The sequence below is a fragment of the Artemia sp. Qi Xiang Cuo genome, chromosome 18 (assembly GCF_049724085.1).
Source record: "Artemia sp. Qi Xiang Cuo chromosome 18, ASM4972408v1, whole genome shotgun sequence".
Taxonomy (NCBI): Eukaryota; Metazoa; Arthropoda; class Branchiopoda; order Anostraca; family Artemiidae; genus Artemia; species Artemia sp. Qi Xiang Cuo.
The window spans coordinates 36,427,717-36,439,758 of record NC_142811.1 but is presented as its reverse complement, the minus strand read 5'-3'; the positions used below and the strand labels follow the sequence as shown (position 1 = coordinate 36,439,758).

The 12,042-nt window shown below is 37.8% G+C and overlaps 1 protein-coding gene across 1 annotated transcript in view; it reads right to left on the bottom strand.

Moving 5' to 3' along the window:
* The window catches only part of Karybeta3 (karyopherin beta 3), a 120,968-nt gene that overhangs the window by 58,692 nt on the left and 50,234 nt on the right, over positions 1 to 12,042 (bottom strand). The window contains exon 2 of the mRNA XM_089104450.1: positions 11,453 to 11,602. Coding sequence (XP_088960576.1) covers positions 11,453 to 11,602 — 150 coding nt within the window. The remainder of the gene's footprint in view (positions 1 to 11,452; positions 11,603 to 12,042) is intronic.

The window sequence follows — 12,042 nt, the reverse complement described above, 5'->3', positions numbered from 1 at the left end:
TTGTGAAAGATAATTATAGTGCGGAGACAAATCACGTGACGTATGTCCTGAAAATTACCACCTAAATTTCGGAGTATCTCAGGACTTCGTCCTTGTCTTGCGCCACCTTTTCACTAATGATTTACCTGAAGTTTTGCCACTTTCTAAAATTATATTGGTTGCTGTTGATGTTGTAACTTGTTCGTTAATTGTTAGTGAAGATGAAAATGATATCAATTCGCAAAGCTGACGAAACGATGAGAATGGCTCAAAAATATCAACAAGCAAGCCCTCTCACCAAGCAAGATCCCCATCAACATTTAAATGTCATGATTTTTCTCGGTGACTGGAGGGGGGGATATGAGAGGGAGCTAGACACATACACAAGACTTTATGCAGTTGTAGAGGCCGATACTTCAGAAATGAGGGAAAGGAGGATCAAAATCAACCCAAGAGGCGAATTACACAAAAATTTGGAGAAATGTACAAAAATCCAGACGTTTCAGAGGAGGCATTCCCTTGTGTACGCGCTTGGAAGGGAATCTTCCGTGAAAAAAAAAAAAAGTCTACTCTCGACAACTTTGACACCAGACAAAAGCGATACACGCAGAACGTCCAAATGACACTGGTCATTCTTCAATATGACAACGACCAACGGCACTCGACTACTATCACGCAAAAGGTTATACGGAAGGTCTATTGGAATGGTCTTTCAAGTCCGTCGATATTCTTCAGATCTAAGCATATCCTATGTTTTCGTCACTTTGAAATGCTCCTTGCTGAGTCTTCGGCTCCACCCACCTCGAAATGTCAGCAATTTACAACTCAGAACTGTTTTTGTAAAACTTGCACTTTTTTAAGGGCTTGGACGAACTTCGTCCCTTTCCTCCCAGAGAATCCCAATGCGAGTGCCTGCCTCTAGCTCGAAAGATTAAATGATTTACAATGAATTCAGAAACTTCTGTCAGGAAGCAATTACCAAGAGATAGGAGCACAAAATTGACTGATTATACAGTGTAATTAGATTACCTTGGAAAAACAAGATTTTTCGAACCTTACACCAAACCGCACAAACTTAGTGAAGTCACTCAGCCATAAAGTAAAAAAAAAGAAAAAAAGAAAAAAAACAATTATATAATTCAGTCACACAGAAGCAATGACAAAAATGCGAATAGGAGAGGCACGTGCAAAGGATGAAAGAAGAACCGAGTCCGTTGATTTTTTAATTTGATCAGCTCGGTGGAATGGTTGAGAGCCAAGTCACGGCTAATTAGAGCAAAGCCAAGACAGATAGTCTCTGTGAGAGCCATATAGTGTCTCATGTTTCGAATCAATAGTCTGTTTTTATGTTTCTGTTGGATGTATAACCTCTCCCTACATCCCTGCAGAGATCTCTGCATGTGAGCCTTCAATACGATCGAGAACAAAGAAGAAAACAATATCAACTTTAATTTACGAGAATTAAACTCCAAAAAAAGACAATAATTTAGCAAAGCGGTAGGAATGATTTATTTCAATAGAGTACGTTGATCAGGCTCGTGAAAACTGTATCTAAGGGAACATTAGAAGTAGCCAATAAGAGCGCAAATATCTGGATTCTCAATGTTTTCTGGCCAATTTAACACTACATCTTTGCGGAAACTTCACAAGGGAGAGCTACCCTGTTATTTACAATAATTAACTAGAATTCCATTGATTTCGTAAGCCAAGCACAGAGTATAATTTTAGAAGTTCATTCTTCTTAATACACTATATTACTTTCGCTCTTCTTAAGGAGAAAGCAGTGGACGCTTGGGAATCATCAATAGCCGCGTTTTCAGGCTCAGCGGGTTTGAACACGGGTTGTCCTCGTCTAGTTTAAGTTTCTAGTTTTTCGTCTAGTTTTGTCTAGTTTCAGCGAGTTCGAAGCTTCAACCCCGTGTTTGATACACTAGATGCACTGATGCACAACGCTTAATGCACTAGACGAGAACAACCCGTGTTCGACCCTGCTGATCCTTTAACACCCCGTCTTTAAACCCGGGTTGTTCGCGTCTCGCGCATCAAGCGTTGTGCAGCAGTGCATCTAGTGTATCAAACACGGGGTTAAAGCTTCAAACCCGTTGATATTAGACAAAACTTGATGAAAAACTACAAACTTGAAACTAGATAAGAACAATCTATGTTCGAACCCACTGAGCCTGAAAACGGGGCTAATGTGGAAAATATGATGTCATAAGTTTAATTCATCTCTAAGAATGGCTGAGAGCTATTCCCAATTAATCTTTTCCGGTGAAAATTTTAAAGGTAGAATAAAAAATGTTTCGTTAACGTTTATTTAGATCTTTCTTAAAAATCCACCTGAAAATTCATTTTTGTTCTTCTGACTGAATTCCCCAAGAGATATTATAATCCCTCAGGAATTCAGGGAAAATGAAGACATTGTAATAGATAATACTTTTCCGAAACAATAAATATCTAGTACTGATTTAACTTCCGACAAACATTTTGAAAATTGTTCATTTCATTATTTTCCAGATTTTGAAAAACAAGTTTTCTTGTATTTTTTTTTTAAAGAGAAAAAAAAATACTTTTCTTGTTTCTTCATTAAAAAAAAATTCGAGCCCTCCCATATATTTCACGAACTGGCACCATGAACTTACTGTTTACCGCTCGAAACACGCAAGTTCTCGCGAAAAGCGGGTACCCACTTACCCTTCAAAATCTCATCAATTTTGAGATTCTTTGCAAATTTTCCAAAATTCCAACAATTCACCTGGCTTATACAGTTTTAAGGTACACAAATGCCTAAACTCATGCACCAACTTAGTCCATTATGTCTGACCTTATCATTTCCCAAAAGTGAAAAAATGTAAAAGGCCTAAGACATCAAGGATACAGTAGGTAGAAGAAAATGATAGTTGCAATACTACTACTACTACTACTAACAACAACTCACCGCAGCACCAAGCCACCTGAGGCCAACACAGCTACGCACGCTCCTCCTCCACCCCAATCTATTCAAAGCCCCCCTTTTTACACCCGCCCGCGAAGTTCCCAATTCCTTTAAATCTTTCTTTATGACGTCCTCCCACCCCAGACGGGGACGACCTGCTTTCCGTTTAGCCCTAGATGGTTGGCCGAAAAGAACAATCTTGGGTAATCTGTCATCCTTCATCTGCTCACCGTGCCCTAGCCAACTCAACCTTACTTTCATTATAGCTCTAGAGAGCGGTATTAAATCACAGTTTTCGTAAAGCCTATTGTTTGAAATACGGTCAGTCAGCTGGGTACTAAGAACAATTCTTAAGTAATTTCTCTGGAAAACATCCAGCAAATCTTCATGCACTTTTCGGAGCGTCCATGCTTCAGAGCCATATTTGACCACTGTCATCACTGCAGCTTCTAATATTCTAATCTTGGTTTGCAGACTTATCTCCTATTCTTCCAGACTTTTTTTAACAGTGAAAAAACACCATGAGCCTTGGCTATCCTATTTTTAACATCCTTCACTGCTCCCACCGTCTTTACTAATAATACTACCAAGGTAAGTGAAGCTGCCCACCTGATCAATCTTTTCGTTACCCACCGTCACCTTTTCATGTTCACTTATTCCAAGTCTTAGCGACTTAGTTTTCTTAACATTAATTTTCAAATCAATTCTAGCACCCTGAACTCGCAAAACCTCTAAAACTTCATTCATTTTGCTCATACTTTCCTCTAGGATGCTTAAATCATCAGCATAATCTAACTCCAGGAGACTTTTTCCTCTCCATTTTATTCCGTGGTGTCCCATTGCCTTTCCTGTGCTCCTCAAACCAAAACCCATCAAAATGATTCATATAAAGGGGGATAGAACACAACCCTGCTTAACTCCTGATTTAATACAAAACCAGCTGCTAACCTCATTTCCTACCTTAACCGCAGCAGTGTTATTCTCGTACATAGCACCAATCACTTTAATGAATTTGTCTGGTATATCATACAAGGATAAAAACCTTTGCTAGAGTCCTTCTATGATCAGAATTGAACGCTTGCTCAAGATCTATAAAACTGAGGACTAAATGTGTTTGAAAACTCAGGCACCTTTCAATTATAAACCTAAGAGTGAAAATTTTGTCAACACATCCTCTAACTCTTCTAAAACCGCACTACTCTTCTCTTAAAATTTTGTCTACGGCATCTCTCAGTCTAAAAAGTATCATATTACTAAGTAATTTGCTTCCTACAGGGACCAGACTAATGCCTCGATACTTACCACACCCACTTTTATCACCTTTCTTATGAAGTGCCTTAATTAAGGTTTTCCCACAATTGTTAAGTATCCCCGCTTTTTCAAAACTCATTCATAATCTTCAGTAACTTATTTTTAGGCTCAGAGCCCCCATAATTAAGAAACTCCTTTACCACACTATCAGCACCTGGAGATTCATTATTTTTTCAACCTTTTAGTACTGTTGCTAATTCCTCCTCACAAAACAAAACTTCTTTCACATCACAAACTTTTTCATTTTCCTCTATATTTTTTCCTGCAACTCCATCTCAGTTAAGCAAATTCTCAAAATGTTCGGCCATCTCTCTTAAGTTTTTTCCTTATCGCTAATTGCGAACCCATTCCTATCTTTAACTGGGCCAAGTCCGGATTGACTACTCCCTCTCAATTTATTAACATGTCAGTAAAATATTTTACTGTTATGCCGTCTAGTTTCATCTTCCAGATCCTCGGCAATTTTATACATGGGCTTCAATTCACACCTCCTTAGCTCATATTTTAATGCTTTCTCCAGTTTCATTACATTCCTTTTTTTTTCATAAATATCTATCTATTTATCACTCAGATAATTCTTGTACAAGTCCTTTCTCCTTTCTATTAAACATAAAGCTTTTTCACTAATATTCTTAGCTGCAGTTCTAGCTTTCTTCCCTAATACACCTTCAGCAACTTCACAAATTATTTTTCTAAAATTATTCCAACTATCTTCCACATTATCAAAATTTAAAATCTCGAGTTCATTTGTCAACTGTTTCTGGGAAATGTATCTCAAATTCTCATCCTGAAGTCCATCAGCATCACAATTTCACAGTCGGTAGTTACTCCTCTGAAATTTCGGTTTTAAATTAACCCTTGACACTACAAGATGGTGATCTTTACTTTTAACATAAATAACAGCACTCCTATATACCCTAGTATCTTGTATTGATCCTGCCAGTCTTCGGTTTCCTATAACATAATCAATAAGGTTTGCTGTCTTACCATCACGTGAATACCATGTTAACTTATGAGCCATTTTATGACCAAACACCGTATTGGTTATAACTAGAATATTATACCTACAAAATTTCAAAAGTCTGTATCCATGACTGTTTTCTTTTCCTACACCAATTTACCTAGGCTGGGATACCATATATCCATATTTCTACCAACCTGGGTGTTAAATCTCCCAGTAATGACATCATATTTCGACCTGGGACCCTGTCTATTTGCTCCTGTAACTGTAAATAAAATTCATCTGAGTCACTACTATCTACGTCAGTAGGTTTTACAGGGGCATGTACTGCTATAACTGATACCCTGAATTTTTTGGTCATAAAATGAACAATTAATATTCTATTATTAATACCTCCCCAGCCTAAACAAGACTTAGCAGCTTCCTTATTCATCATGAGCCCTGCTCCCTGTCTATGTACCCCATCCTTCCTGCTTGAGTAAACAAATTCTATATCACCTAATTTCCTGCTTCCTACCCCTGGGATATGAGTTTCTGAAATTCCTAATAAATTCAGTTCGAATCGTCTGAATTCGTCAGTCAAAATGTCGATACGATAGTCATTTTTTAAAGTCGTAACATTCTAAGTTCCAATTTTCATGTTCTTTAAGTCAGTGAAATTGTTTTCACCTCAGGAAAAGCAATGATCCCGGATACCAGTGCAGGATGGGGATCACATATCTTCTCAAGTCTAGACCGAAGTGCTTAAGCCGGCTTAGAACCGGACAGAAAGTAGTTCCTGGGACCTCCGTGAATTGAGGTTTGTGCAATCCTGGGCCCATCTTGGTCACAACATGGTTTTCAGCACTTGGCGATGCTCTTCTATCAACTAGAGTCGAAATCCTGCACAGACAGTCTCAAGCCTATTACCTCCGACTTATTATATATTCATGCCTACAAATATTGTGCTACTACGGGGAGGTAACCCATAATAGATAAATTAGCTAGGAAGAGGTTTTTCAGCCCAAAGACGCCCATCAAAACATACCAAGACCGGAAAAATTGTCCATTAGTCAGAATCCCGTGCGAATGCTGTGTTGTTTACTAGGCTATAGTTTCCTCGAGGCGCGCCACTTCCCAAGTGGGAATAGAGTTGACCGCAAGGTCCCCAGTCTTGCAGGTACCCCGAAAAGGTCGAGGCAGCCCTTTGCAGAGGCCGTAGTCCATAGATCTGGATCTTACGCCCTGCCGCAGTTGTCCTCCTATAGAGGATCCTCCCGCGATGGTGTTCTGCATCACCATGCAATTTAACCCATTACTGGGAGAAGGTTTGCAACTCATGGGACTTGTGGACAAACCAATGGGTCCTTTTGAGTTTACATATGAGGGGCCTTCTTCCTCCTCCGCCTGTATTTATGACCCCGGGCGAGGGTGCCCCAGTTTCTATTATGGACCCCCAAGGACAAGGTCCCCCCTTGGTCCGTGCCTCCTATGGAGGTACCCTACATATCTGTAGAGCGTTCTAGCAATACTAGGACTAATAGCAGAAAAAAACATTAATAGACATTTAAAAAAAAGGCATTACACACTGATGAATCTGACACTTTCGACTCTGAGATAAAATTAAATTTTAAAAGGCAACAGCTATTTCCTGTTTCTAAGAGGAAAAAGGAATTTCTCAATCAATCAGAGGGATTTGAACATATGCCATGATGACCAACAGGAAAAGACACACTTTAGATAATGTGGTACAAAATAAACAAAGATGTCTCAACTAATAAACCAAATCAAATAGGAGGTAGTGAAGCGAGAGACGGAGAGAGGGTAAGAGGAGAAAATCACATAATCAATTCTTACAGACATAACAGCAGAAAAATTGTATTTCATTTTTATTTGTTTGTTGTCATTATGCCATTTTTTGGAAGTTTCGTGGCATTTTTTTAATATCTAGTAAAAATGTAGTTTGACCTCAACCAAATTGCTATACAAATGATTCTTTCACTATCCGACTAAAAACATGGGCTGATTCCGGATCCAAAGTTGTCCACTCTAGCTCTTTCATAATATTAATTAATAAAACTTTTTCTACAAAATAAGTTTTTCAAAGAAAAGTAAAGAACTCCATTAAACAAAAAAAGAGCAAAAATAAAATCCAATAATCTACCAAGCGTGAAACTACCACAAATCAGCATCGATAAATAAATGAAACCCAAAACGAACAGAAATTACAATAATTTACCGAGTCAAACTCAAAACGAGCAGAAATTAACATAAGTAGGGCCAAAAACCCCTATGCCTTCCCAAGGCCAGAACAAAATTTGCACTTTACTGAAAAAATACAAATGAATGTGCATTGTCAGTTTAATATACATATACTAATATTTAGTAATTAAATGTTAATATTATTTGATTTATTAAAGTTATAAAAGTAAAAACATTTATGTTTTTTCAGTAAAGATCAAATTTTGTTCTGGCCCTGGGAAGCCATAGGAGTTTTAAGCACAACTGATGTTAATTTCTGCTCATTTAGGGTTTGACCCTGTTATTTATTGTAATTTCTGTTTCTTTTGGGTTTCATTTGTTTATCGATGCTGATTTGTGGTAGTTTCACGCTTGGTAGGCAATTTGATTTTAATTTTGCTCATTTTTTGTTTAATTGAGTTCTTTACTTTTCTTTGAAAAAATTATGTTGTAGAAAAAGTTTTTATAATTAATTTCTGTTCGTTTTATATTGACATAGTCTTTTCAGGGAAAAAGAAAATAATATTTTAAATCTTTTCGTTTTTTAAGACTTTATAGCTTGACCTGCTCTTTTTATGCTGGAGAAAAATTTTCAGCAATTTTAAACAACATGCACCCTCTTAAAAATCTTGACACAAATAGGAGTGCATAATTTAGTTTTACTCCTCCTCTAGTGGACCTGAAATAGAAAACTTGATACCATTCGCAAAAAAATCTGTTTACTTTCTTTGATAGCTTGGATACACTTACGCTATTTTGATTTGGTTAAATTTTAAGAGCAGAATTAGCCCCGAAAGTTTAAACATAACACCCTCAGTCGTTCTTGCGATACTGCTGAGATACCTTATCGGCAATTAGCAGTATCAAAGACCTAATTTCCAGAACTTAAAACTATGTTGAATAAAATGGATATCTCAAAGTTTTGATTAGATGTGTTTGGGGAAAAAGTGGGCGGGAGAGGCGGGTTAGTTGCCCTCAAATCACTTTCGACTATTTAAAAGGCCACTAGCCCTTTGAATTTTCAATCGAATGAGCCTTTTTTAAAGTTTCTACGACAACGCATTCTATAAAAAAAACCTTATATGCACCCAGGACATAACTTACAGCCCTTGCCCTAAGGGGGACTGTCCTCAAAAACATAATTTCTATCGGGAAATCAACTACGCTGAACAAAATGGCTATCTCAAAATTTTGATTGGATGTGTTTTGGGAAATGGTGGGCGTGAGAGGGGCGTTATTCACTATTCAATCACTTTCAACTATTAAAAAATGCACTAGCCTTTTGAATTTCCAATTGAATGAGCTCTTTTGAACTTTCTACGATAGCGCTTTCAATAAAAACTTTATATGCCCCAGGGCATAACTTACAACCCTTACACTGAGGGCTCTGAGGGGATTATCATCCTAAAAGACCTAATTTCCAGAACTTTCAACTACGCTGCATAAAATGGATATATCAAAATTTTAATTCGATGTGTTTGGGAAAATGGTGGGCGTGACAGGGGCGTAAGTCGCTATCCAATCACTTTCAACTACTAAAAAAGGCACTAGCCCTTTCAATTTCCAATTGAATGAACCCTTTTGAAGTTTCTACGGAAACGCTTTCAATAAAAACTTTATATGCCCCCCAGGGCATAACTTGCAACCCTTGCCCTGAGGGGTGTGGGGGGAGGAAGTTGTCATCCTTAAGGACATAATATCCAAAACTTTCAACTGAGTTGAATAAAATGGCTATCTAAAAATTTTGATTGGATGTGTTTGGGGAAAACGTGGGCGTGACAGGGGGGGTTAGTTGCCCTCAAATCACTTTCGACTATTAAAATGGGTACTAGCCCTTTGAATTTCAAATCGAATTAGCCTTTGTTCAAGTTTCTACAACAAAGATTTCAATAAAAACCTTATATGCCCCCAGGGCATAACTTGTCCTGAGGGTTCTGGGGGAGTGTCCTCCTCAAAAAAATCTTTACTATTTGGAAATCAACTACGCTGAACAAAATGACTATCTCAAAATTTTTATTGGATGTGTGTGGGGCAATTATGGGTGGGGGGGGGCTAGTTGCCCTCCAATCACTTTCGACTATTAAAAAGGGCACTAGCCCTTTGAATTTCCAATCGAATAAGCTTTTTTTGAACTTTCTATGACAACACTTTCTATAAATACCTTATATGCCCCCAGGGCATAACCTACAACCCTTGCCCTGAGGGCTGTGGGGGAGTGTCCTCCTCAAAAACATATTTTCTATCTGTAAATAAACTACGATGAACAAAATAGCTATATCAAAATTTTGATTGGATGTATTTGGGGGAATGATGGGCGTGGGGGGGGGTAATTGCCCTCCAATCACTTTCGACTATTAAAAAGGGTACTAGCCCTTTGAATTTCCAATCAAATAAGCCTTTTTTGAAGTTTCTACGACAATGCTTTCTATAAAAACCTTACATTCCCCCAGTGTATAGCCTAAACCACTTGCCCCGAGGGTTTTGGGGGAGTTGCCTCCTTAAAAACATATTCTTTATCTGGGAATTAAGTAAGCTGATGAAAATGGCTATCTCAAAATTTTGATTGGATGTGTTTGGGAGAATGATGGGCGTGGGGTGGGAGGCTAGTTGCCCTCCAATAACTTTCGACTATTAAAAAGGGCACTAGCCACTCCAATTTCCAATCGAATGAGCCCTTTTCAAAGTTTCTACAACAACTCCTTCGATACGAAGTGCCCGGGTATGGAGAACCAAAAAAAAACACATTGTGCCCACATAGTTCTTTACTTAGGCAGCGCTAGCGTGCTGCCAATGATTGCAGCACGCTTTAGATTTATTTGAAAGCCTAGGAGGATTGAAAAAACTCCAGTTTTTTGGAGTTTGAGGGATAACTTATTAATACAAAGAATGCCGTCCTGTACCTGTAAAGACGCAATTGCAAATTAAAGAAATGGTTTAGGGGTTTGATTTAACATCCGTACATACATCAGGTGAGGTTGGAGAGGAGGAGGTGGTCTCGGAGGCAAATTTGAAGTACATAAATTTCTGGCTTTTTTGAATTAAAAAAACAAGCAAGTTTTTCCAACTGAAAGTAAAAAGCAACGTTAAAACGAACAGGGGTTATTCCGTATATGAGTAGAGGTTGCCCCTCCTCAAGACCTCGCTCTTCGCGCTAAAATTTTAGTACTTATAAAAAAGCCTCTTATTCTAATCAAACGGGCTTTGTGTTTCATGAGTCTTTTCTAAAGAATTGGGACAAAAGGTGAAACTTTAGCGTAAAGAGCGAGGTATTGAGGAAGGAGTATCCCCCCATATACGGAATGATTTCTATTCGTTTAAGTTTCAATGTTGCTCCTTACTTTCAGTTCAAAAAACCCGTTTTTTTTATTAAATTTAATTTCTGATCATTTTTAAAACAATACCAGGAAATCCGGCTCTCCATCCAAGGAAAATTACCTCCCCCACCGGAAAATTTCTCAAAGTTTAATTTCTAATCGTCTTTCAAATCATGCCAAAAATACCCGTCCGTGGAAAATTTTCCCGGAAATCCCCTCCACTCAAGTGGAAAGTTGCTTTTGAAAATTTCCTCATGAAGATTTTCTCCTGTGCAAATCCCCCCCCCCCTAAACCGAAAAAATCATCCAGACACTTCCGATCCGGCTGAAAATCCCCCCCTGACAATTTCCCAGGAACATCTTCACATGTAAAATTGAGTCGGCAAAGCGAAAATAGGCAAATAAAAAAATTCCGTAAAAGAAATCTGGAAAATTCTACTAGTGTAAAATTTCCAAAGGAAAGTTCAACCCGGAAACTCCCCTCCTTATGGAAAATCTCCCCAGAATAAAATTCCTCCCATCCCGGAAAATGTCTGTATACTTCCCGATAATCGATTTTTGATTGGTATATTGATTAGTCCTGAAACCTGGATTGATAAAGACAGGCTTCCAAAATAATTGTATCATCAATCCTCTCAGAACTGGACCCTACCATTTCTTAAAAAAAATCTTTTTGTAAAATAAGCAAAATATATAGAAATATGGAGACAAAATACAAAATCCTGTACTTACCTTATCATAATACTGATTCCATTCATTTGATAGAAGTCTTCTTAATAAAACTGCTGCTATATTCCTAAGTTCTTCTCCAAAAGTTTGATTATTCATTGACTGTACCAGAAACGTTACTTTGGCATCAAGAGGAATTGTGTCATATGTAGCCTGCCAAAGAAATCAGAATTATCAAGTTATGGGCATTGTTAAAAAACGAAATAAACAAAAATATAGGCTATATACATCAAGGAAAATAATTTCATCAAAACCAAAAACCCAAATGCCCATGTAACATTCTAGTGGGTTTTTGGTTTGAAACAACTTTTTCCAAGAGCAAACTAAACTTCATTGACACTTAGAGACTGTGTGAGAGGAAGACCCACAAAATAAGTAAAATCATTCCAGCCTCTATTCTGTGAAAGATGAGGTTACTCCTTGCATCACAGAATTAAACATGATGCAGTTTTCACTCAGTGTGCAACTCCAAAAGGGTCTATCACCTTCATCTGATGAAGGTGCTACGTTACACAACAGAAGAAACTTTGCAATTTTTTAGTACAAGACAAAGCAACAAAACGCAAATCTCCCAAGAAAAGATATAAAGAAGA